We start from the raw sequence: 27,260 nt of genomic DNA on the forward strand, positions 1-27,260 counted from the left end.
CTCTCTGCAGGTCATTCACTAGGTCCCCCCGTGTGGTTCTGGGGTTTTTGCTCACCGTTCTTGTGATCATTTTGACCCCACGGGTGAGATCTTGCGTGGAGCCCCAGATCGAGGGAGATTATCAGTGGTCTTGTATGTCTTCCATTTCCTAATAATTGCTCCCACAGTTGATTTCTTCAAACCAAGCTGCTTACCTATTGCAGATTCAGTCTTCACAGCCTGGTGCAGGTCTACAATTTTTTTTCTGGTGTCCTTTGACAGCTCTTTGGTCTTGGCCATAGTGGAGTTTGGAGTGTGACTGTTTGAGGTTGTGGACAGGTGTATTTTATACTGATAACAAGTTCAAACAGGTGCCATTAATACAGGTAACGAGTGGAGGACAGAGGAGCCTTTTAAATAAGTTGTTACAGGTCTGTGAGAGCCAGAAATCTTGCTTGTTTGTAGGTGACCAAGTACTTATTTTCCACCATAATTTGCAAATAAATTCATTAAAAATCCTACAATGTGATTTTCTGGATTTTTTTTCCCTCAATTTGTCTGTCATAGTTGACGTGTACCTATGATGAAAATTACAGGCCTCTCTCATCTTTTTAAGTGGGAGAACTTGCACAATTGGTGGCTGACTAAATACATTTTTTCCCCACTGTATGCACGCACCACTTTTCCGTTATTTATTTTGTAGACTTTTTTGAAACAAGTAATTTTTTTTCATTTCACTTCACCAATTTGGACTATTTTGTGTATGTCCATTACATGAAATCCAAATAAAAATCAATTTAAATTACAGGTTATAATGCAACAAAATAGGAAAAACGCCAAGGGGGATGAATACTTTTGCAAGGCACTGTATATACAAGTTTTGCTCAAAGCAACCAACTAAAGTAATGTAGTTAAATTATAAAGATTCACCCATTTTGAATGTTATTATTGTTTTTGTGCATCTCTGAGCGATGTTCTATCGATTCTCTGGGTCAATTCATGTTTTCATGTGTATCTGATATATTGCCGTTCAAGCAGGTAGAAGGTCGGCCGGTAGCATTGAGATAAAGCCGCACTCACTGCACTGGAAGTTAATAGGAAAACACTTTTAGATTGCGAAAACATCTATCATACATGTTAGATTTCAATACTGGCCAATGTCATAACGTGGTAGATTGTCTTCTCTTGAATGAGCCATTGATCATAATTTGGCGATAATCCTACCTCGAGAAATTTGTAATTTAACAGAGGGTCTAACACATTTCTTCTATTTGTCTTCCTCTTCAGTCCAGGGTGCATTGAATGGTGCCGTTGCAAATTTCAGACTCCACTCTGTGAAGCACATCGATCTGCAGGTTGAACATGGTGAGATTGTAGACTCCTAAATTGATAGTGCAGTTTGTTTAGGCGATTTTACAGCTAACTAGCTACCTTACATACTGATATTGACTTTGGTATTATTGTGTGTAGCTACGTTTCCTAGCTACCTAGCTAGCTAGCTAGCTAGCCTGCCAGGCCATAGAGAGAGCATTGCGGGTTTTGTTGTTGACTTTAGCTGCAACAGATTTCCACAATGATATTCACATGTTGCTACCAACCTTCTTCTAATGACAAAATGAAACATTTGTTCACAAAAAAATATTGTTCTCACATATTAGCATTATGTAACACTGTAAATTATAGGAATGAGTGGTTTGGGGTTTTGGGTTTTCCTTTAACTTTATCATGGGCACAGTGGGAATTCACATCTGTGATGTTAAAATAATGTATTACTCCATGTCTTACTTGCTGAAGGCTCCAGTCATCCCTGCCTGTACCTGACATTGTTGAAAAACAAGTGAACAATTAATAAAGATCATACACAAACAGTATGCTTATATTACATTAAAGTTTTGCTCAATGCAGCCAACTAAAGTAATGTAGTTAATCTCTGCACAGTATGTTAGTTTGTCAGCTAACTAGCCAGCCAGTTGAAGTGAAAGGATTAACTGACAATATTTCAAATTAACTGCCAACATCAAAGCAAAGGGCTACCTGCTATCCCGGCATCTTGCATCATCCCTTGTGCCTGGAACTTCAATGTTTCCATTGAACTCCAAATAAAAAGTAAGTAGAGTTGGATAGGACACACCCAAGAAAATAATCTGGACTGCTCTGAGTGAGTGAGTGAGTGAGTGAATGAGTGAATGAGTGAGTGAGTGAGTGAGTGAGTGAGTGAGAGAGAGAGAGAGAGAGAGAGAGAGAGAGAGAGAATATATGGATGGGAGAGCCATCACTTCCAACAGATCTCTCGTGGGGTGAGGCTGATGTTCCGCATGTCACGCCTCATGTCTAAAACATGGGGAAAAGAGGACATGAAGTAAAAATGTCCATGCATCTAGAAATGCATGTTTTACACAAAATGGTATCGTATTTGATGAGTTACTGACCTGTCCGTCCACAGGCTCGATGTGATGTAGTCTCCACAACTGGACGCTTGTGCTCGGATCACACTGGCACAGGATGTCCATACACCGGATGGTCTGAGGGATGCATTCCTGTTGGACTGGAAAACAAAGAGACATTTGGTCAGTGGTAGGTATTTTTCAATGCTGTATCTCCATCTTTATCTGGACAGAAAACACATAGTTTATTATAATACAAACCCACCTTGGACAATGTGACAAGTGGTCCCTCAACACCCAATCCTCATGCCTCATTGTTTGTTCTTGTTTCATAACCATCAGCTACTTCTCTGATGAGTGGGTCTTGGAGGTTTACAAGTGCACAGCATGTCTGCACCAGCACATTACTATAACAGCGCAGATAAAGTGGGATGAATCTCAGGATTTTTAAATCTTTTAGTAGAGGAATTGCCCTCTCAACATGGATCCTGTTTCTCGCTATGTCTTTTGTGAGATGTATCTCACTCTCTGTGAACCTTCCATGGTTCAGGAATGGAGGAGTGTTCACATTGACTCCTGCAGGAATCAAGCTCTGGATCAAGAAGCCTTTGTCTGCCAAAATCATGTCTCAAGACGTGAAGATCTTCTCAAACCCCAACATCTGGACAATGGCTTTGTCCGACACAGATCCTGAATACAGATCACTGCAGTATGTTATCACCGCATTATGTGTACTTTATCAGACAGCTGTGATGCTGAATACCTGTTGCAGGTATACAGCTGACTCTCCTGTAGAACCTTCAACTGCGCTGTTTCATCAAGATGCACCTCATTGAGAACATTCTGCAACTGTGCAGACAGCAGCCTCCTACATTCTTCAGCGGCTGAGGGGCCTAGAACTTCATCGTCTGCCATGGTGGATGTGTCTGGATCTTCCTCTTCTGCCATGGTGGATGAGCTACCATTTCTGGTAAATACAGGGCCATTTCTCTTTCCCAACGGAAAATGGCAGCTGCAGACCCAAGTGTTGTCACTGGGTTTCTGGTCCACCTGTCTGAAAGACAAAACAAAAGTACATTTTACTAGCTAGCTAGGATGATTACTAAAATGGTAACATCTATATTGAAATACCATAACCCACAGACTTGACTATAGTAATGGTAAAATAGACTGGGCTTTGGTCTATCTGCACATCTAAAATTCTACTATGTGGATGGGACATTTCTGCTGGGATGGAGGAATTATCTGGAATGCTCAACTAGATGATCAGGACAGTCTAGGGTACTATTTGCCCGAAGAGGTGAAGTATTGTGATGAGCTATATGACTGTACTTAGTTTAGTTAAAACCCTCAGCCGTGAGGTCACTGAGGAGGACCAACAGAGGTAGGGGGATCGTCTGAAAGGGACTGACATGCAGGGCACTGGCCAGCAGACCACGATTTCTACTAGCCCGGGTAACATTCAGGTCCTAAATCTGTGGCATGCGATGTTTGTAAAGGCAAGATTTCACTGCTGTGTCAGGCTAGTTTGGCACATTTTCTACTGGCCCTGTCTGAAAAGTATTAGCCTCGGGCTAGCTTAATTTCCATCCCTGCTGACATGTCTAACTGGCTTCACAGGTCATTTGATTAGTCATGTACAACAGATGCACTCGTGTAACAAAACCGTTTGTGTTTTGTATGAGGAAAACATTGAGCCCACAAGTCCTTTGTGAGTTAACTTGCCAGCTAACTTTAGCTAATGTAGATAACTAGCCAACCAAGGTACCTAACTAGCTAGCCCACCAGGCAATATTTAGATAGCTAGTCAACATTTGCTCACCGGTTGTGTAGTCAGACTTTTCTAAGTGGTGAAATGCTAGCTGACCAACTATCCTTGCCATGGTGCCGGCCAAACGTTAGCTAGCAAGTCTGACTACACGAACTGTGAGTTAACGTTAACTAGCTAGCTAAATATCCCTTCTCTGGTGGGCTAACGCTAGCTAACATGTCACCGTGTGAAAAAGTATGACTACACAAACTGTGAGCTAACTTTAACTAGCTGGCTAGCTCCCTAAAGACTTGTCCATAAAAAGGACACAACAGTCATTATGCTGGTTTTCTTTTACTTTTTTTTGGGGGGGGTAGAAGGATTACTTTATCCTATCCCAGGTATTCCTTAAAGAGGTGGGGTTTCAAATGTCTCCGGAAGGTGGTGAGTGACTCCGCTGTCCTGGCGTCGTGAGGGAGCTTGTTCCACCATTGGGGTGCCAGAGCAGCGAACAGTTTTGACTGGGCTGAGGGGGAACTATGCTTCCGCAGAGGAAGGGGAGCCAGCAGGCCAGAGGTGGATGAACGCAATGCCCTCGTTTGGGTGTAGGGACTGATCAGAGCATGAAGGTACGGAGGTGCCGTTCCCCTCACAGCTCCATAGGCAATCACCATGGTCTTGTAACAGATGCGAGCTTCAACTGGAAGCCAGTGGAGTGTGCGGAGGAGCGGGGTGACGTGAGAGAACTTGGGAAGGTTGAACACCAGACGGGCTGCGGCATTCTGGATGAGTTGTAGGGGTTTAATGGCACAGGCAGGGAGCCCAGCCAACAGCGAGTTGCAGTAATCCAGACGGGAGATGACAAGTGCCTGGATTAGGACCTGTGCCGCTTCCTGTGTAAGGCAGGGTCGTACTCTCCGAATGTTGTAGAGCATGAACCTACAGGATCGGGTCACCGCCTTGATGTTAGCGGAGAACGACAGGGTGTTGTCCAGGGTCACGCCAAGGCTCTTCGCACTCTGGGAGGAGGACACAACGGAGTTGTCAACTGTGATGGCGAGATCATGGAACGGGCAGTCCTTCCCCGGGAGGAAGAGCAGCTCCGTCTTGCCAAGGTTCAGCTTGAGGTGGTGATCCGTCATCCATACTGATATGTCTGCCAGACATGCAGAGATGCGATTCGCCACCTGGTTATCAGAAGGGGGAAAGGAGAAGATTAGTTGTGTATCGTCAGCGTAGCAATGATAGGAGAGGCCATGTGAGGATACGACAGAGCCAAGTGACTTGGTGTATAGCGAGAATAGGAGAGGGCCTAGAACTGAGCCCTGGGGGACACCAGTGGTGAGAGCACGTGGTGCGGAGACAGCTTCTCGCCACGCCACTTGGTAGGAGCGACCGGTCAGGTAGGACGCAATCCAAGAGTGAGCCGCGCCGGAGATGCCCAGCTCGGAGAGGGTGGAGAGGAGGATCTGATGGTTCACAGTATCAAAGGCAGCAGACAGGTCTCAGAAGGGGGGATTCAGCAGGGAGGAGAATGTGGCAAAGAGCTTCCCTAGGGTTAGAGGCAGATGCTTGGAATTTAGAGTGGTAGAAAGTGGCCTTAGCAGCAGAAACAGATGAAGAAAATGTAGAGAGGAGGGAGTGAAAAGATGCCAGGTCCGCAGGGATTCTAGTTTTCTTCCATTTCCGCTCAGCTGCCCGGAGCTCTGTTCTGTGAGCTCGCAATGAGTCATCAAGCCACGGAGCTGGAGGGGAGGACCGAGCCGGCCGGGAGGATAGGGGACATAGAGAGTCAAAGGATGCAGAAAGGGAGGAGAGGAGGGTTGAGGAGGCAGAATCAGGAGATTGGAGGGAGAAGGATTGAGCAGAGGGAAGAGATGATAGGATGGAAGAGGAGAGAGTAGCGGGAGAGAGAGAGCGAAGGTTGCGGCGGCGCATTACCATCTGTGTCGGGGCAGAGTGAGTAGTGTTGGAGGAGAGCGAGAGAGAAAAGGATACAAAGTAGTGGTCGGAGACATGGAGGGGAGTTGCAGTGAGATTAGTAGAAGAACAGCATCTAGTAAAGATGAGGTCAAGCGTATTGCCTGCCTTGTGAGTAGGGGGGGACGGTGAGAGGGTGAGGTCAAAAGAGGAGAGGAGTGGAAAGAAGGAGGCAGAGAGAAATGAGTCAAATGTAGACGTAGGGAGGTTGAAATTCCCCAGAACTGTGAGGGGTGAGCCATCCTCAGGAAAGGAACTTATCAAGGCGTCAAGCTCATTGATGAACTCTCCAAGGGAACCTGGAGGGCGATAGATGACAAGGATATTAAGCTTAAATGGGCTAGTGACTGTGACAGCATGGAATTCAAATGAGGAGATAGACAGATGGGTTAGGGGAAAAATTGAGAATGTCCACTTGGGAGAGATGAGGATTCCTGTGCCACCACCCCGCTGACCAGATGCTCTCGGGGTATGCGAGAACACATGGTCAGACGAGGAGAGAGCAGTAGGAGTAGCAGTGTTTTCAGTGGTAATCCATGTTTCCGTCAGCGCCAAGAAGTCGAGGGACTGGAGGGTAGCATAGGCTGGGATGAAGTCTGCCTTGTTGGCAGCAGAACGGCAGTTCCAGAGGCTGCCTGAGACCTGGAACTCCAGGTGGGTGGTGCGTGCAGGGACCACCAGGTTAGAGAGGCAGCAGCCACGCGGTGTGAGGCGTTTGTGTAGCCTGTGCGGAGAGGAGAGAACAGGGATAGGCAGAGGCATAGTTGACAGGCTGCAGCAAATGGCTACAATAATGCAGAGGAGATCGGAATGAAATGAACTAAACATCTGGGAAAGGAGAGAGCGGGGCCTCCCTCACCACAACTCCCAAATATAACTCTCCCAACTTCCACCTCAGAAACTATAATTGTTTCACTGAAACACCCGAATATAACTCTCCCAACTTCCACTTTAGAAATTATAATTGTTGTAAACTACAGCGGTTCAATGTTTCTAGGAATAGACTCTAACTTACTTTATTCAGCTAGCTAACTTGATACAGTATTCTTCCATGAAAAACCGCCCAGGGCACCGTATCCTATGACGCCATTGCTAACTAGCATGCTAGCATCCAATAACACACGGTTTAGCACCAATACTTGGTTACAACAAACTACCAATAGTGTGTTAACACACTAAACAGATAATTCGTGTCCGTGTCCAGTTCCTTTCATAACGCAGCAATAATTAAACGTTGGCTAGCTAGCACAAAGTCAGTCATGCTAGCTACACAAGTGGACTACACATCTCGAATGTTCAGAAAGGGAAGCTTTATGTTGCAAAATTCTCATTGACTAAAATTATATTGTATTTAGCTGCTACAGTACTGCTAGCTGGTAGTGTTGGCTAGCTAGCAATGGCTGCTGTGTTGACTTTGTTTGAAAAACGGCGTCGCTGCGAACGAATGTAGCTGGCTAAAAATTATATTGTATTTAGTTGCTACAGTACTGCTAGCTGGTAGCGTTGGCTAGCTAGCAATGGCTGCGGTGTTGACTTTGTTTGAAAAACGGCGTCGCTGCGAACGAATGTAGCTGGCTAAAAGGATATTGTATTTAGTAGCTACAGTACTGCTAGCTGGTAGTGTTGGCTAGCTAGCAATGGCTGCGGTGTTGACTTTGTTTGAAAAACGGCGTCGGTGCGAACGAATGTAGCTGGCTAGCTAACCTCGATAGTTTCTCTATACTACACCTTTATCTTTGATACAAATACAACTATGTAGCTAGCTAACATTACACTAATCAAATCGTTCCATTGTAATGTAATGTGTCATATTACCTGCGGAGCGAAGTACAGCATGACTACTCACCTCGCCTCACCTAGATGGTTATTATGACTCATACTGTGGCACTCAATTGCCATCAGCCATTGAGGGAATGCTCCTTGGAAATCAATGAAAGCTGCTATACTGCCCGCATTGCCTCACGTCCAATGGCAGCGTCCAAGGTCAGGAATCGCCGAGGTTCAATTCTCGATGGCTGACACTCACGTTCATTCTATGTTGTGAATGGAAATAATGAGAAAAAAGTTGATTTCAGTTTGTTTCTGGTGTAGCAGGTAGAACATCACATTGACACAATGCTGATGGCAATGCCTAACTTCCTTTCATGGGCAACGCAGCGCCAGGCCAGCTAGTTAACATTAGCCTAACGTTACTACATCTAGCTACATGTTGAACTTCCATCCTCTCAGGCCAGGGGCACAACGTATGAATGTATGGTTGGATCAGAATCGCCGTTATAACCATTGGCCAGCACGGAGAATTAAGTAAAACCAGAAGTCTAAATACCTATCTCCATTCACGGCTAATTTAGGAAAGGGACTATTTTAGCTAGCTAGCTTGCCACCGGAGGACAACGACACAACAGGATGCAACAATTAAAGTTGTCTGTCAATGATCTTTGGCTTCTAATGTGATGTGATTGGTCTGAAGCCAAATCCAAACTGGCTTCCCTTGAGACTTTTTTTTTGGTGCCGCAAGACCTTTCACAGCTGAGTTTACTCAGTTTAGCTCAACGCTGATTGGCTATTATTTAATTGTAAAAAATTCAAGGGAGGCCAAATGCTTGCTGGCTTCACTTGCATTCAATGCTACGGGCGGCAACAATGTCATACTCTTTTTGACCAGACAGCATAGATGGGCTACACATCAAATCAAATCAAATCGAATTTGTTACATACACGTGTTTAGCAGATGTTATAGCGGGTGTAGCGAAATGCTTGTGCTTCTAGCTCCGACAGTGCAGTAATATCTAACAAGTAATATCTAACAATTTCACAACAACCTAATACACACAAAACTAGTAAGGAATGGAATTTAAGAAAATATACATATATGGACAAGCAATGACAGAGCGGCATGGACTAAGATACAGTAGAATATTATAGAATAGAATGCAGTATATACATATGAGATGAGTAGTGCAAGATATGTAAACATTATTAAAGTGACTGTAAACATTATTAAAGTGACTAGTGTTCCATTTCTTAAAGTGGCCAGTGATTTCAATAGGCAGCAACAGCCTCTAATACAGAGACAGAGGGGCGTTGTTTCATTCGCTTTGATTATTTCTCCGGTGAGATACATTTAGCCTCTTGCGAATTGAAGGAAAATTATGATACACAGATTGGTCATTTTTTGGGGGAAGCCTGGCTTCCCTTGGCATCCATGAATACACGCCATAGGATACCAGTCAGTCACTATGCTAACAGACATGAATTGTGAAATATGGCAAAATACATTGTCTCTATTGGATTATTATGTGACAATAGATATCAACAAATAAACTAAATACATATTCAGTTCAAAAGAACAAGGGTATTGGCTGAACAATTGTCATATTAGTGCATTTAATATTGTTTGGTTAAAAAATCCTTCCAACCACTTGCTCAAAAACGTATTTTAACACCATTCATATGACCATATAGTAACCACAGATACACTCATAACATGTCATTGTCTCTCTCGGGAGATAAGGCCAATGCAGATTATGGTGACTAGCATACCCTGTTGGTCATCTGGCTCCTGCCTTCCTGTTCACGCCCAGAGCAGACCAGAGACTGGAACACAGAAAAGGCATTATGGACACTCCTGACCTGCAAAGTGATATTTAATTTCAGAATTGGTTAAAATTAGGTTAGGGTTAGGTTATGGTTAAGGTAAGGGTCAGTTTTAGATTTTGGTTAGTCGTTTTACAGTTCAGGAAAGTCCTTATATGGGCTCCCGAGTGGCGCAGCGGTCTAAGGCACTGCATCTCAGTGCTTGAGGCGTCACTACAGACCCCCTGGTTCGATTCCAGGCTGTATCACAACCGGCCGTGGGGAGTCCCATAGGGCGGCGCACAATTGGCCCGGCCGGTGTAGGCATCGTAAAAAAGAATTTGTTCTTAACTGACTTGCCTGGTTAAATAAAAAAAGCGCAGGCTTAAGATATCAGACGCACAACAACCCCTCCTGGTTTCTCCCTCATTACATAATTACCATAATATACTTTGCCCCTAAGGACTGTGTGGTCTGACTGAATGATTGCCAGCCTTGTTTTGGTTACACACAGCTCCAGTCCATCTGTTTATGTCTTGGTGGATTTCCTCTATGTGTGTTATGAGGAAAGAGAGAGACTGTGTGGCAATGTTATTCAGCCAGAGAAGAGAATGCCTGGGAGTGAATCATGACACTTTAATGATCTGGAGGGCACCCAACTGTACACCCCTACACCTCTTCCTGCTTGCACAATTTTGGGAATCATCTGCCAGTAGAATTGACTTGTTTGTGCAGTGAAACAGTGGAGAATTAGGAGCAGACAGGCTCCAAAACGGGGGGGACATTTTATTCCACTCTTGTGAAAACTATGAGGTTGTCAGTTAATTAACAAACAGAGGGGTATCCTATGAAGCAAGCTAGATCTACAAAGGGTTTCACATTCCAGCTCAGGCTTCATCTGTACTATGACGGCGGATATCGCTCGTCAACCTGCTGCTAACTAGCAGGCTTTTAACTGCGCATGCATGTGGCACATGGCTAGTCGAACGCCGAACCCTTCTTTGAGACAATGCTGAAACATCATTCCATGCCACATTTTAATTTGTGGCGAAATCAAAAAGAAAGAAAAGTTATCGTGCAAATTCAGCAGGATATGGTTTGAAATAGGCTTTTATTACTTATCGTTAATACCGACTTTGACGTGCTTATCGATGCACCTTTTCCCACTCCTATCATAAAAAATAATGTCATCATACTGTAACGACCCGGTATTGTGTTCTGTGTTCGTGGGTGTGTTATCGTTCTCATGGGTGTTAGCAGGGGTTAAATATGCCAGGACAGATGGAAAGGTTGGGGGGGTATGATGGGTAATCCCGCGGGGTTTTGGAATGCTTAAATAGGGGTTACGGTCTCATCTCTCTCTCTTCTGTTTTGGGACCCTTGACTTGACATGTTATATTTGTGTATGTTCGAGGTTTAGCGGCGTGGGCTGTGGCCTGAACAATAGCCCATTCAGGAATAAACCTGTGTTCTGCCTGTACACCTGGTGCCCGTCTCTCTTTTACTTTATGACCCAGCTGGGTCATTACATTGGTGTCAGAAGTGCTTTCGAACGACGGGGATAGATCGAGATTAGGCGAGTTAGCTGTTTCAGTATAGGCCGTGGTTAGCTTTAGCGTGACTCGCATCTACGGTCATGATGATCGGGGCGAGGCGGAAAATTATGGAAGAGTCGGACAAAGTGTCCGTTGTGGGCTCGGTGTACCCGGTCGGGAGGGTCAGGCGACGACGGCTGTAGAAGAGCTGGAGAGCCACATGGCGGAAGTTAAATTGTCAGTCAGCAAGATGGCAGAACGGGCGGGTTTTCCTTCAAACCGCTCGACCAGAACAGACGTCACGGCGACGAAGATATCGACGTCACCGCGTGCGGAAATGGCTGGGCCTCCTTATGTAAACAGAGATGGCAGCGCCCTATTGCCATTAGCCACGGTAGCGGCTAAACTTCCAAAGTTCAATGGACAAGGTAAATGAGAAGTTTTTTTCACTCAATTCGAGTTGTTGGCTAGAGCCGGGAGGTGGTCTGACGAGACGAAAGGGTTACAGCTTGCCCTGAGCCTGGCAGAGGAGGCGTCGGAATGCCTGCTAACGCTAGCCCCTGACGAGAGGGGCGACTACGGTGCGCTAGTGGAGGCATTGGGGGGCCGTTTCGGCAGCGATGCACAGCCCAACATGCTGCGGATTGAACTGAGTAACAAAAAGAGACTTCAGGGGGAATCATTAAAGGCGTTGGCAAGTGATATTCTGAGCCTGACCAGGCGGGCTTATGCAACTATGCCGATTGGGGTGCAAGACGAGCTGGCACGGGACAGTTTTATTAGAGCGCTCTCCCCCACCGAACTGGGTAAGCATGTTCAGATGTCGGACCCAGCATCTCTGCGGGCTGCAGTGGAGATAGCCAGGAAGAGGGAGCTGATCTGGGGTGAGGGAGTGAGAGTGGTGGTTGCCAGTCAACCAGAAGTGAGAGCAGCGGCGGCCGGGGTGCCGGGGGTCACCAAACCAGAGTGGGTCGACGAGTTGGGCGGGTTAGTCAAGACCGCTTCGCTTGTCATTGAGAGGGGCTCCAGACAACATCGCAGCGTCAGCTCAACTCCCATTGTCTGCTGGGGTTGTGGCCAGCCTGGCCACATTCAGCGGGAGTGTGGCAGATTCTCCCGTCACCAGGGAAACGACAGCGGGTTCTCGCGCAGGGGGCAGCGCGGGCCCACCCCTCCGCCCCCGAACCCACAGTAAGCAGAAGAGGTACCCAGCAGCGCAGGCAAGAGGGTGGGGACCTGCTTCCCCAGGGTGTAGCTGCCACCGTGTTTCCTAGTCCGGTAGTTGTGGTGGGACGTACCACCATTGGGGACTTCTGCAATGTCATCGTCAAGGTAGAGGGGGTGGAATGTTTGGCCCTGGTCGACACGGGCTCTACAGTAACCCTGGTGAGACCAGACATACTACCTGTTGGGGTGCGGGTGGAGCCGACCCTTGTCCAGCTACGGACTGTCACGGGGGAGCTAGCCCCCATGTTAGGGAAGTGTCGGTTGTCTGTGACTGTGGGGGGGAGAATTGTGGGGTGTCCTGTGTGGGTAGCAGCGGTACAGGACCCCTGTATACTGGGAATGGACTTTTGAAAAACTGTGGGGCTCAGTTGGACTTAGCTTCGGGCACTTTGAGGCTGTCGGGGGCCCACAGTGGGAATGTCGCCTTCGGGAGGGCCAGCAGGGGGCAGGGCTGTCCCTCCGTCTTCCTCCAAGCTTGCCGAAACTCCACTGGTCGTCCCGGCTGCTCCCTTGGTCGTTGTGCCATCCCAGCAGCTGTCTCCGGCGGCAACGACCTTCACTCCCCATAATGGTGCAAGCACAGGCATCCCAGTAGCCCAAAACACACTGGCTCCTTCACCCCATCAGCCCGACGGGGGAAGGAGGAAGTTATTGACGCCCGTTGAGGCTGTGTGGCTGAAAAACTGTCAAGGTCTGGATGAGAGACAACAGAGACAGTTAAAGCAGCTGCTGTTTGACTTTAAAGATAGCTTCGCTTGGGGGAAGATGAGGTAGGGCAAACGCACCTGGTTCAGCACGACATCGACACTGGGGACAACCAACCCATTAAAATTCGGCTCGTCGCATTCCCCTTGCCAAGAGGGAAGCAGCAGCCACAGCTATTGCTGACATGTTGCGGGCTGATTTCATTGAGCCATCAGATAGCCCATGGTCCGCGCCGGTCGTCATGGTGCCTAAGAAAGGGGGTAAACTTAGGTTTTGTGCGGACTACAGGGGCCTAAATTCTGTCACCACTAAAGACTCTTACCCCATACCGAGGATCGATGAGTCGCTAGACCACGTCAGAGGGTCCTCGTGGTTCTCTTCCCTTGATCTGCGCAGTGGCTACTGGCAGGTGCCCCTCTCGCCTGGGGCACGTGAAAAAACTGCCTTCTCCACGGATAGGGGCCATTGGCAGTTCAAGGTGCTGTGCTTCGGGCTTTGTAATGCTCCTGCCACCTTTGAGAGGCTCATGGACAGAGTGCTGGCGGGGGTTCCGAGAGACGAGTGTGTCGTGTACCTAGGCGATATATTGGTGCACGGCACATCGTTTGAGGGGGCACTGGGGGCACTTAGGCGAGTGCTGAAGAGGATCTCGGGGGCGGGGCTAAAATTACACCCGGAAAAGTGCCATTTCATGCAAAGGGAGGTGGCGTTCCTGGGTCATCAGCTGGGTGGTGAGGGCATCAGCACGATGCCAGACAAAGTGGAGGCTGTGAGGGGGTGGCCAATTCCAAGGGGGAAAAAAGAGGTTAAGAGCTTCCTGGGTCTGGCATCCTAATATCGTAGGTTTGTGAAAGGGTTTGCGGGGATAGCAGCTCCTTTGAACCACCTTCTCAAGAAGGACACTGTTTTTCAGTGGACCGAAGAGCACCAGCGGGCGTTTGAGGCCCTCAAACATGCCCTGGTGGAGGCCCCTGTCCTGTCCTCACCAGACCCGAACCGTCCGTTTATCCTGGACACCGACGCAAGCAATGAGGGCTTGGGGGCTGTGCTGGCTCAGCGTGGTTCTGACGGGGAGCACGTAGTAGCTTATTACAGCAGAACTTTTGATAAGGCTGAAAACGCTACTGCGTGACAAGAAGGGAGCTTTTGGCTGTCGTGGCAGCAGTACGCCATTTCAAGTACTACCTGGGGGGCCTGCCGTTTGTGGTGCGGGACGGATCACTCCGCCCTGCAGTGGCTTCTCTCCTTCAAGGAGCCAGAGGGTCAGATCGCCCGCTGGTTGGAGGAGCTGCAACCCTACGACTTCCAGGTGGAGCACAGGGCCGGCCTTCGCCACAGCAATGCAGACGCCTTGTCCCGCCGCCCGTGTGCTGAGGACGGCTGTGGGTACTGTGCCAAACGGGTGGAGCGAGAGAGGGAACTGTGCATGGAGGAGGGAGTCACCGCCACGGTGAGTCAGCTGAGGGTGACAGAGTGCCGGGAGCTTGAGGCTGTGGACGTCGGGGAGTGGAGGCGTCACCAGGAGGAGGACGCAGAGCTGCGTCCTGTGCTGGGGTGGGTGGAAGAGAGAAGACGACCGCCGTGGGGGGAAGTAGCCCCTCTATCACCAGTCACCAAAGGACTCTGGGCTACATTCTCAGTCCTTAGAGTGGCTGAGGGAGTGCTCCAGAGGGGGTGGAAAAAGCCAGCTACTGGAGAAATTACGTGGCAGGTAATGGTTCCCAAAAGGCTGCAAGGGAGCGTGTTACAGCAGCTTCACGGGGGAGTAGGCGCAGGGCATTTTGGGGTCTCCAAAACGTTAAAGCGCGTACGTAAAGGCTTCTATTGGGCCAGGCACAGGAGGGATGTGGAGGACTTTTGCAGGCAGTGCGACGAGTGTGCTGCTAAGAAAGGACCTCCAGGTCAGTCACACGCCCTCCTACAACAATTCCCAGTAGGGGAGCCCATGGAGAGACTGGGGGTAGACATAGTTGGACCGTTTCCAACCACAGACAGCGGTAACAGGTGGATTCTAACTGCTATGGACTACTTCACCAAGTGGCCAGAGGCTTACGCTCTCCCAGACCAGGAGGCAGAAACAGTAGCTGATGCGTTGGTAGGGGGAATAATCAGTCGGTTTGGGGTGCCACAGTCTATACACAGCGACCAGGGGAGAAACTTTGAGTCACGGGTGTTCTCAGAGTTGTGTAGACGGTTAGGCGCGGAGAAGACGCGCACTACTCCGCTTCACCCCCAGAGTGATGGGCTGGTGGAAAGATTTAACAGAACATTAGCACAACAGCTGGCTATCGTTACCTCAAAACATCAGAGAGATTGGGACACCCACTTACCGTTTATTCTTATGGCATGTAGGTCGGCTGTTCAAGAATCGACTGCGTGCTCCCCAGCGCTACTAATGTTAGGTCGTGAGTTGCGCACCCCAGCCGAACTGACGTTTGGCCACCCTCCTGATAACGACGACGGGGTTTTGCCTGGCCCGAACTATGTTCGTCGTCTGCAGAACCGGTTAGAAGCGGCTCACACCTTCGCAAGAGAGCAACTCGAGAACGCAGGAATGCGCCAAAAGCGCCACTATGACTCACGCGCTAGGGGGAGGCACTTTGGAGCGGGAGAACGCGTGTGGCTTCACAACCCCACGCGCAAGAAGGGGCGGTGCCCAAAGCTGGACAGTGCCTGGGTGGGGCCGTGCCTGGTGATAGAGAGAGTGGGGGAGGTGACGTACCGGGTGGAGGTTCCCCCACGGAGCAGGAAGGTGGTGGTCCACCGGGACCGATTGGCGCCCTACAGAGGGAGGAAAACGGTAGGGAATGGAAGTGAGGACTCTGATGTGAGCACACGGGGACAGTCTAGCGAGGAGACTCTAGCGCAACCTGAGCCTGGAACGGGGGCTGCCTCTTCGGAGGGCGCTGGAAATGACATTGGGGCAGATGAGTGTTCTGGGGGTCCACCAGTGAGAGTCAAGGGGAGGCACAAGAGCCTGATGCGACCTACGGGTCATTTTAAGGATTTTGTTTTGTAACCCTAGGGGCTAGGGTTTAGAAAGGGGGGGCTATGTAACGACCCGGTATTGTGTTCTGTGTTCGTGGGTGTGTTATCGTTCTCATGGGTGTTAGCAGGGGTTAAATATGCCAGGACAGATGGAAAGGTTGGGGGGGGGTATGATGGGTAATCCCGCTGGGTTTTGGAATGCTTAAATAGGGGTTACGGTCTCATCTCTCTCTCTTCTGTTTTGGGACCCTTGACTTGACATGTTATATTTGTGTATGTTCGAGGTTTAGCGGCGTGGGCTGTGGCCTGAACAATAGCCCATTCAGGAATAAACCTGTGTTCTGCCTGTACACCTGGTGCCCGTCTCTCTTTTACTTTATGACCCAGCTGGGTCATTACAATACAAAAGTGTTTATACCGTGCGTGAAGTTTAAAATGCATTCTGTTATTACTAAATGTATAATGTGATATTTAAACATGACTATTTTTTAACACAAAAACAATTGATAACACAAAAACAATTGATTAATTCAATATTTAATCAGTAGTTTCCCTCAAATTACGGGGATGATGATGCAATCTTTGCAAGAGGGAAGGAATCTGATTTAATTGGTCCCGGGGGCGGCAGGTAGCCTGGCGGGTAGGAGCGTTGGGCCAGTAAGTAAAATTTGGTTGTTCTGCCCCTGAGCAAGGCAGTTAACCCACTGTTCCCCGATTACGATTAAGGCAGCACACCGCAGATTCAGAAGGCCTGGGTTAAATGCGGAAGACACATTTCAGTTGAATGCATTCATTATACGTCTGACTAAGTATCCCCCTTTCCCTCAACTCGTGGCTCAGTCATTTCATTCAAGGGTAAGTGGAGTTAGCCTGACTCGAAGCAGTTTAGTTTACGTTTTAGATTTTAGCAGACGCTCTGGAGCTACTTACAGTTAGTGCATACATTTTGTCATACTGGCCCCCGTGGGAATCAAACACACAACCCTGGCGTTGCAAGCGCCATGCTCTACCAACTGAGCTACAGAGGAGGCCCAGACACTTAGTTCTGAAGGATTCATTGCCATAGAAACTTACCTGGCTAAAAGGTGAGCCACTTTCATATGACCCGGTTATCCCCATCAGAGTTGACCAAAGTTACCTCGCTAACTCCTCAAATCTGCTTCATAGGATACCCCTCTGGTCTTAGTATAGCTAAAGGGGTATACTACAAAATAGGAACAATGAGTTAGCAGGCTTATTTTGATAAACAACCAGAAATAACTATTGATTTTATGATTTCATTAAGAAAGCTAAACTTAGATATGTATTTTTGGTTGTTGAGACAGTTAACCTTGAAATTGGCATGGTCAATCTTTCTGAAAAATATGAAGTTATTTCAGAATATTAAGGCAAGTTAGCTGGCTAATGCATTGATCTTGCTTTGTAGTATTCCCCCCTCTGCTGTCTCCCATCAATCACACATAACATAATGACATGCACAGTAACTGTAGGCCTGCTAGGTCATTAGTCAAATGGGGTGTTCCAGAAAGCAAAGGTAGCCAGCTACCTTTGATAAGCAGGAAAATATATCTCTTGATTTTCTGATTAATTTAGGAAGCTAAACTTGTCTTGAATATGGTTGTTGGTTGTCGAGTCAATTATAGCATGCCAATTTAAAGTCTATATTCCTCGAAAAGATGAAGTGATTTTAGAATTGATCCTGCAATCTGGAACAGCCCCTAGCAATCACACCTACAAACCAGAGTGCCAATAAGAGGTTTATTTCAATAACGTCAATATTGTTAAAAAAGCCATGACATAGCCTGGATCTTTTCTTCTGACATTGACATACACATGTCGTCATTGCAGTGATCTTTGAAAACCTGCGCAACAAATAAGGCCAGAGGAGATGTCTTCTAGTATTAAAACCCAAGCAGGTAAAAAAGGCCTATTTCCCCCAAATTCAAACCAATAAGTGTTCAAAATGTACACATTGAACTCTGAATAATCAAAACAAATATTTACAATTCCTTTTATGAAATGCGTATTACAACAAATGTCTGAAAAGATGGCAGCAAAACATAGGGAGATAAAAAACAAAAAATATATATTTTTGCTTTATCCACACTAAAGCATTTTGGAACTACGACATAATACATTCACTACCTTTGCGAGCATTCTAAATAATGAGAAAATGAAATCCTACATGATATTCATTACATTACCATTCTCCTCTCCCTGATGCCTTTTCTCATAAATATCTTTAGTGTCACCTTTCCTGTTGCCTGACCGCACATTAGTGTTCTTCCGTATTCTATGGGAGAAAGAGAGACCGGGAGAGGTTTTTGTACTTCACTAGTTTAGATAGTCATTCAATCCACAGTGAGACCAGAATAAATGTGCCCTTTTTGGTGAAGTGTAATATAAGCTACCACTGCTGCCAGCACAACACAAGCTAAATACTTCCCTTCATGCTTTGCAGGAGAGAATAAAAAACACATTTTATTTCTGGTAAAATTGAGCTTTACTGCCAAGAATGTCAGTGTCTATATGGAGCAGTGATGTGAGGCAACGCAGTGATGAAGGAGAGTTTGTATTCCCATACAAGTCTAAATGTTTTGTTTGTTACATATTATCTAATATTTAATTGCTACATATGATCTAATATATTTCATTAATCTCAGGTTCCATTGTCCTGAGCTGAAAACATATCATCCAAGCACCTGGTGCAGGTACATCTCGGAAAGCCCTGACTGAGCTCAGCATAAGGTCATGGAGGAAATTGTATCAGAGCATGGATAACAGGTAGCTTTACCTGTATAATAGTTATTGCAATTGACTTAAGGAACGCAACAGTAAAATGAAGCATATCGCACCAATATGTCAAACTCGGTGGTTTGGCCTAGCGTCTGTCTACATGCAGTGAAACCTGCCCTCATTTATCCTCTAGAGCCAAAAACACTGAAGCTTTCAACACTGTATAAATCAACTCCGTAGCCAAAACACAATATCAGCCTTGTAATATTCACTTTCATAGCAAGCCTAAAAAGCAAATCAATATTGAACAGTTGAACGGACAATAGAAAAAAACAGCTTGTGACCATATTCCCGTGTGGAGACAGAGGGTCAGCCGGAAGGCCACTTTATAAGGAGTGTGTATAGATTGCCCTCCAACACTGACAAGCTCCTCGACCACCTCACCAGTCAAATCATAACAAAGAGAAAACAAAAAATGCAATAAACAATGGACCGTCAGTGACCTTTCTGAGCTGCTTAATGTACTCAAGAGATCTTCCAAAAATAAAAGGGAAAAGTAGGAACAAAGGAGCTCATGCATTGGGTTTGCTCTAATTGAGGAGAGAAGGAAAGGTAGTCCATAGTTTTCTTTCTCGTGTCTGAACAGACCAGTCCCAGTGCTGGAGGATAGAGGTGGCGTGGGGGAGGAGGGTGTGGAGGTGGGACGGGCCTATTTGACCAGCCTCTTGGCCACATCTTGGTAGGCGATCTCGATCTCTTTGTCGCTGGGGCAGGTGTTGGTGAACTCCTCGTGCGTGTAGGCGTTCTGCAAGTATTGCCAGATGCCCGTCATGTCCTTGGGGATGTCAAAGCCTCTGTACTTCTTGGTCACCACCTGTGGATGGAGGGGGACATTGATGAATTAAGTTAGTCTTAGATAAACTTCTAGAGAAGCGGTCCCTCTGTAGGCTAAGGGTGGTACAAAATGATTTGGGTAGCAGAATGCATAAATCACTAAGCGCTCTGGGCTTTGCTGTGTAAAGATGTACTCTATTTGTCTAACATAAGCATTCCATTTTACCATAAGAATAGCACAGGTAGCTTTGCTGAGGGATTACTATAGGGACTTCGCTAACTCAACTGTAACGTGTGTACACTGAGTATACCAAACAGGAACACCTTCAAAATATTGAGTTGCGCATGGATGGCGCATTCGTCTGGGCGTGGACTCTACAAGGTATCGAAAGCATTCCACAGGGATGCTGGCCCATGTTGACGCCAATGCTTCCCACAGTTGTGTCAAGTTGGCTGGATGTCCTTTGGTTGGTGGACCATTCTTGATACACACGGGAAACTGTTGAACGTGAAACTCAGCAGTGTTGCAGTTCTTGACACAAACCGGAGCACTGGCACCTACCACCATACTCCGTTCAAAGGCACTTAAATCTTTTGTCTTGCCCATTTACCCTCTGAATGGCACACATGCACAATCCATGTCTCAATTGTATCAAGGCTTAAAAATCCTTCTTTAACCTGTCTCCTCCCCTTCATCTACATTGATTGAATTGGATTTAATAAGGGATCATAGCTTTCACCTGGATTCACCTAGTCAGTCTATCTCATGGAAAGAGCAGTGAGTATACAATGTTGTGTACACTCGGTGTATAAGGTCCTGTTTATTGGGTTCTGCTCTTACCTTGACGATGTGCAGCTTGGGCAGGAGGTTGCAGTCAGCCAGTGTCATCTCGTCACCGTCCAGGAACTTGCGAGTGGAGATCTTGACGTCCTCAATGCTGTTGTGGTCGATCTCGTCAGGCAGTGGGGAGCGCAGGTACTCATCCAGCTTCTGCAGGGTCTTCAAAAGCCCACGCTCCAGACCTACAGCAAAAAAAGGAACATTTATCATCTCTAACTAGCACAACAACAGCAGCCTGCCTGCATTGTGTTGAGTATTCTGGACCACTTTTCAAACTGACACTACATGATACACACAGCAGTTCTGTAGTCTGCCACACGAGGACAGCATTTCATAGCAAGATGGCAGAACTTAAGCTGCCTTGCTGAAGTACTTTGACAGAGTACATTCCTTGATCCCAGTTTTTGGCATTATCTTGAGACCCCAAATAAGGAGTAGTCCATACAGCCAAAATAGATAGCAGGGGTTGGACTAATTGTGGTTCACTGAGCAAATTCTACTTATTGGAATGTTGGGTATTTAAGCCAGTTGGGGAGAGTGTGACTAGGCATATTGTGTTTTAAATTTTACAGTATGACTGTCCTATAAATAGGGCATGCTTATCATTCAGATATGACTTTCAGCATTAAAGTGCTGTTGACATAGCCCAGAAGATATTCAAAGCCAACCGTCACGATAGGTCAATATTTCCGCAGGGTGGAGAATAGAAAGAAACCAAACAAGATACCAGAGGTCATGAACTGATACTGTGTCATAAACAGCTTACCCCAGATTAACATGGCATACAGACAGAGAAATATTAGCCAATATGACTGAGGCAAAGCTACAGTATACTGTCATCTCTTTTGTCTTGCACAAAACATGTCTGTGGGCAATATATTTATAGCTGTAGCATGCCTGTTAAACCAAAGCCAGGGGAGACAAGAGTTGCTTTGAGCTCATTTCCAGACCATCTCGCTCTGTTGTTTTTACCAGGCGTTTGTTTTTGTTTTTTAGAGAGCCCAGCAAGGTGACATGGGATACAGGGGGACAGTGGCAGGAATGGTCCTGGGGACAGAGAGAGGGCACCCCAGAGAATAAAAGCTCTGTGTTGCCATGTCAGGCTCCCCGCTTTCACCCAGCCACCAATCACCTCAGGCTACCGCTGTCGCCTAGCAACCACAGAACTGGTGAAGCACACGCTTGATAATTATGTTAAAGGGAGTGGAAGCTCACCTTCGTTGGCATCGGGTTTTGAGTTTTTGATGAAGGCTGAGAACTTGGCAAAGATGTCCATCCCAGCAGTGTTGGACTCAGGGTGTCTGGCGCCAAGCTTGGTGAACCTACACACACACAAACAGATGATACACCTGGTTAGATCTGACACAAGCAGAGTGCCTCCAAGTGTAGATAACTAGGTTACAGTACACAGTGTGATGTGCCTAGTGGACGTGACGGGCTGTTGCAACCCAGACCAGACGACTCACTTGGGTGGGCTGAGGACATCCTCCAAGAACTCCTCTATCTTGTTGACGTCTGTCTTGACCTCCCCGTTGAAGGTGATGAAGGGAGGGTGTGTGCCTGGGGCCAGGTTCTGGAGGTCTGCAGGCTTCCTGGGAAACAGAGAAGACAGGGGATTTAGTGTTCATGTCACAACACACTGGTAAATACCCATATCAGCCAAATGCAATGCATATCTTATACTGTGTTAAGTCCTTAATGTTGTTGAAATGTCTGTCTTGTTTGTATGGATGACTTTGCTGCAAAAACAAGTTCCCTCTGGGGATAAAGTTTTATACTACTACTATACAACTGAGACATCACTGATTACTCACTAATCTATCACTTTATATCCCAATAATCCATCTAGTCTTTGACTACTCTTTGACAATCATCAACAATCATTAGTGTTATTCTGCGTCCTCCCAGGGCTCAGTTCTATTGCTTTCTCAGGTCGGTGGACGTGGCTGTGGCCCACGGACAGGACACAATTCCCTGTCCCAGTTCCCATGCTCAACTGTTCCAGACTTGTCTTGCCCTCTCTAGCGCTCCCTCTCACACACACAGACCCTGGGCTGGAAATTCTTTTCAACAGGGTTGTGTACATGTGTTCGTGCATGTGTTTTTATGCCAAGTGCATTCCTCTGTCCGCAGTGCTCAGAACAGGCTTGTTTTGTTCCAGATGTCTGGGAGGTGAGATATGATGAGAACACACACAACATAATGAGTATGTGATGAATGACCTGTCAACAGCCCTGAGTCATGTTTCATAATGATCCACACAAACCAAAATAAAACCTTTTAAAGGTCTTACAGTGTAGAGTTAATTGTCAAAATAATGAGGAGCAAATTAACTTTGATGCAGAGAACAGCCTACCACTGACTTATCCATAGAGACTGCTTCACATGCAAGCCATGTCAAAATGCAATGTGATGTGCATACGTACAGTGGTTAAGATGTCCCTACAAGGGGAGATGTGAAACACACTAATAGGACCAACCAGTCACAGGGGCACCAAAACAGGAAGTGACCTCAACCCTTTGGCATGAGCACAGGAAGCACACTCGCCCCATGGCAACATTAAGGGGGAGGGGGTAAAAGCGTTCTCTCAAGAAGATAAATAAAAATGCTTTAATCATAGACATGTTAGTCATAGAATTGAGCCAAAAATAGTTTTCTATAGCAAGGTCACAAAACTTCAGATTAGAAATCGTAATTCTACATCTTTCCTTACTAAGTGGGCTACTCACAATCACATCAATGTAGAATGGTAGTAAATAAAATGTACTGTTTTTGAGTTCCATATAGCAATAAAAAGGGATAAAATAGGACACACTCTTGTGTAATACTTTGCCTTTCTTTTGACTGGAGACCACACTATACTGTGTGGAAAAAGTGAAGCCTTTATCAGTCCTGGTCAGAACAGCTGAACAAAGACATGTTTGACAGAGGGGGAAACAGACACTGTTAAGTGGGCGGACACCCTCCACTGCCTTTAACAAGACCTCCGGAAGCTCGTTTCGCATTACACACCCTCACAGACATAGACGTACATGCGCAAATACATTCACAGACACCCATAGACAACATTCACAGACAACATTCACAGACACCCACAGACAACATTCACAGACACCCACAGACAACATTCACAGACACCCACAGACAACATTCACAGACACCCACAGACAACATTCACAGACACCCACAGACAACATTCACAGACAACATTCACAGACACCCACAGACAACATTCACAGACACCCACAGACAACATTCACAGACACCCACAGACAACATTCACAGACAACATTCACAGACACCCACAGACAACATTCCGGTGCCTCCAGAAGTAAAAAAGAAGGTTGCTCTGTGTACTACTCAGTCTTGTCTTGTCTAGATTGCCGACAGGACCGACCCTGGCAGAGGTAGCAGTGTTTCTGAGCTCTCTCAGGAGAAGAGATGCTAAGCGATGAAAAAGCATCTACGTGGATGAGCTTTCCCCTCTAAAACACTTAATCAGAGAGCCTACTGTATACTGTACTGTCTGAGTCAAACAGAAATGATGAAAGGCCCATGGAAATAAAGAGTTCATTTGACCATATAATCACACATATCCCAGCAGCCTTGCCTTGGAAGAGGAAAAACTATCAGGATGACTCATAGAGGGACATAATGGCTGGGTAAAGAGCTGCCAGGCAGCATTACACATTACAGTGAACATGGGGAAGAAAGTTTGCTGTAGTTACAGCCGAGACTAAATAGTGTTCAAATTACTTTGGGAGGGGAAGATGATCCTTCTAGATCCTGTTTTGATTTTAGAGTAAGAAAAATAACATATAGGGAGGAAGTGAGCACAACCTCAATTAGCCTCTCCAAAACGTTGCTTGTTTATTTTCCAGATTTCTCGGGTTTGGAAAGGTCATGGGAAAACCAAATAAGCAGTCAGGGCGGTGGGGATGTTTGAGGTGTGGCTGGATCAAAGTGTTCTGCTAGGCTGCTAAGGTCTTAGTGGAGAGCCCAGAAAAGCTCTGGGAGCCAATGAAAGAGGAGAGCAGAGAGAGAGAGAGAATATTCCCCTGGCTTTCCAGGAGCTAGTTGAGAGCTGAGGAAGAGTAGCAGGCTGATCCCTTCTGGGGGACTAAGCTAGCTAGATAGTGTGACGTGTGGTGGAGGAGTGAGCAAGCTAACTAGTGTGACATGTGGTGGAGGAGTGGGCTAGCTAGTGTGACGTGGTGGAGGAGTGGGCTAAGTAGTGTGACGTGTGGTGGAGGAGTGGGCTAGCTAGAGTGACGTGTGGTGGAGGAGTGGGCTAGCTAGTGTGATGTGTGGTGGAGGAGTGGGCTAGCTAGTGTGACGTGTGGTGGAGGAGTGGGCTAGCTAGTGTGACGTGTGGTGGAGGAGAGGGCTAGCAAGTGTGACGTGTGGTGGAGCAGTGGGCTAGCTAGTGTGACGTGTGGTGGAGGAGTGGGCTAGCTAGTGTGACGTGTGGTGGAGGAGAGGGCTAGCTAGTGTGACGTGTGGTGGAGGAGTGGGCTAGCTAGTGTGACGTGTGGTGGAGGAGTGGGCTAGCTAGTGTGACGTGTGGTGGAGGAGTGGGCTAGCTAGTGTGACGTGTGGTGGAGGAGTGGGCTAGCTAGTGTGACGTGGTGGTCTGGTGTCTCCCTCACCTCTTCAGGTCCACTGTGGTGACGTTGAAGACCACTCCCTTCAGCCACAGGATCATGAAGAGTCTCTGGGAGAATGGACAGTTCCCAATGCTCTCGCCATCACTTCCCGCCTGAGAGAGAGAGAGAGCGAGAGAAAGAGTGAGAGGAGAAGGTTAGATTAGGTAAGACTACATCGGCATTATTCACATGGCATTGGTTTCACCTTACAGGAGCCTTTCACACAAACACAAAGAAAATGCACCATGGCTGCAAGGATAAGAGGCAGAGAATCCAACATGGCTGACAAAGATTTAAATGGCTCTTGTAAGCTGATCACAATCAAGTCAAGGTCGAGCCTTAAATGGATAATGGTCTTGGAACACGAATATTATCAGACCTCTGTTCTACAATCTCCAATGACCAGTGGTGTTTTACTGCACTGACCTATTTTGAGCAGACAATGATTATTTCACAAAGATTAGACTAGCTCCCTGAGTCCCAGAGAGCAGGCTAACCTCTGTCTCAAACGCTTTACCACACTTCCACAGCCGCCTCCATTCATCCACACTGCCAGGCAGCCAAGTGGAACACAAACCCCTGAAGTGACTGAGAGGGACCCTGAGAGGGAGCGGGACAGCTTCTTGTTTCAGTAGACCTAAAGCGAGAGTCTGATGTATTTGAGTGGGAGGGGGGATGATACAGTATGTCTGCCAGTGCCTAATCACTGTGCTCAACCTTCACCATGACAACATCACTGAAGGTATTTTGATTTGTAACACATGCATATTGATGTGTATTGATGTGTATACAGGGCTCATCTGTGAGACAATTTGTCTCAGTATGACTCCCTGTTAAAATAATGGTTAAATAAAATATAATTTATAAAAAGAACACTGGACTACATGCCTTCCAAACAAGAGACATGGACAAACTAGGCTACTGTTATCAGACAATCTCTGGACGTGGGGAAAAACATGCAACTACCCACTAGTAGAGACCCACTTTCACATTGGGGATTTTCCTTACCCAAAATAGATCTGCCACCTTCACCTCCCCTTCATGAGAAACTACTACTGTGCATTATGATAGCATACACACAGACCTCCAAGGCACTGCATCGCAGTGCTATCTGTGCCACTAGAGATCCTGGTTCGAATCCAGGCTCTGTCGCAGCCGGCCGCGACCGGGAGACTCATGGGTGGCGCACAATTGGCCCAGCGTCGTCCAGGGTAGGGGAGGGAATGGCTGGAAGGGATGTAGCTCAGTTGATAGAGCATGGCGTTTGCAACGCCAGGGTTGTGGGTTCAATTCCCACGGGGGACCAGTATGAAAAAAATGAAAAAAATTTATTCACTAACTGTAAGTCGCTCTGGATAAGAGCGTCTGCTAAATGACTAAAATGTAAAAATGAGGCAGTGAGAGAGATATTCTAAACACTCCGCTGGCAGACACACTGTCCTATAAACACACCAGAGATCTCTCCAACTACCACCGCCAGCACACTCTCCCTCTCTCCCTCCCACTCATCCACCTCAAGCTGGTCCATATCAATAGGGCTCTTCAGTACAAGCAAGTCCCAGTTTCCAGCTTAGGGTGCAGAAATAGTTGTGTAGTTGAGTAAAGAAAAAACGGTAGATTGAAGAGAGGGAGTTTTTGATGCAACTATCCTCCTCGCATGTAATATTAATTAATATGTTACACATGTGTATAGTAATTACTAATTAGGAGGGTGAAATTCAATATTCATGAGTAAAGATCTTCCTTGTGTAAACAAACATACAGTGGGGAGAACAAGTATTTGATACACTGCCAATTTTTTTTTTTTTTTTTTTTTTTTGATGGATCAGCTTAATATTGAAGATAGATTGTATCTTCTATCAATGTAATTGTCTGCATCACTTCCAATCCCCCATGTTTTTTTATATATATACTCCCCTTTATTACTTTTCAACCCCGCCATCCTTTCCCTACTTGGAGTTAATTAGTGAACAACAATGTCCAGGCCTCTACTTCCGGTCTATACTTACTATCTACACCTTATGGACACAGTTAATTTTACAATAATTCTATTATATATATATATATATATATATATA

The 27,260-nt window shown here is 46.6% G+C and overlaps 1 protein-coding gene across 1 annotated transcript in view; it reads right to left on the reverse strand.

Moving 5' to 3' along the window:
- Positions 1-17,868: 17,868 nt before the first annotated feature.
- The window catches only part of clic4 (chloride intracellular channel 4), a 33,936-nt gene continuing 24,544 nt past the window's right edge, over positions 17,869-27,260 (reverse strand). The window contains exons 2-6 of the mRNA XM_041847504.2: positions 25,186-25,295; positions 22,002-22,127; positions 21,751-21,857; positions 20,536-20,717; positions 17,869-19,734 (exon numbers count right to left, since the gene is read on the reverse strand). Of these exons, the coding sequence (XP_041703438.1) occupies positions 19,570-19,734; positions 20,536-20,717; positions 21,751-21,857; positions 22,002-22,127; positions 25,186-25,295 (690 nt within the window). The 3' untranslated portion in view covers positions 17,869-19,569. The remainder of the gene's footprint in view (positions 19,735-20,535; positions 20,718-21,750; positions 21,858-22,001; positions 22,128-25,185; positions 25,296-27,260) is intronic.

Source organism: Coregonus clupeaformis, chromosome 25 (assembly GCF_020615455.1).
Source record: "Coregonus clupeaformis isolate EN_2021a chromosome 25, ASM2061545v1, whole genome shotgun sequence".
NCBI classification, from domain to species: domain Eukaryota; kingdom Metazoa; phylum Chordata; class Actinopteri; order Salmoniformes; family Salmonidae; genus Coregonus; species Coregonus clupeaformis.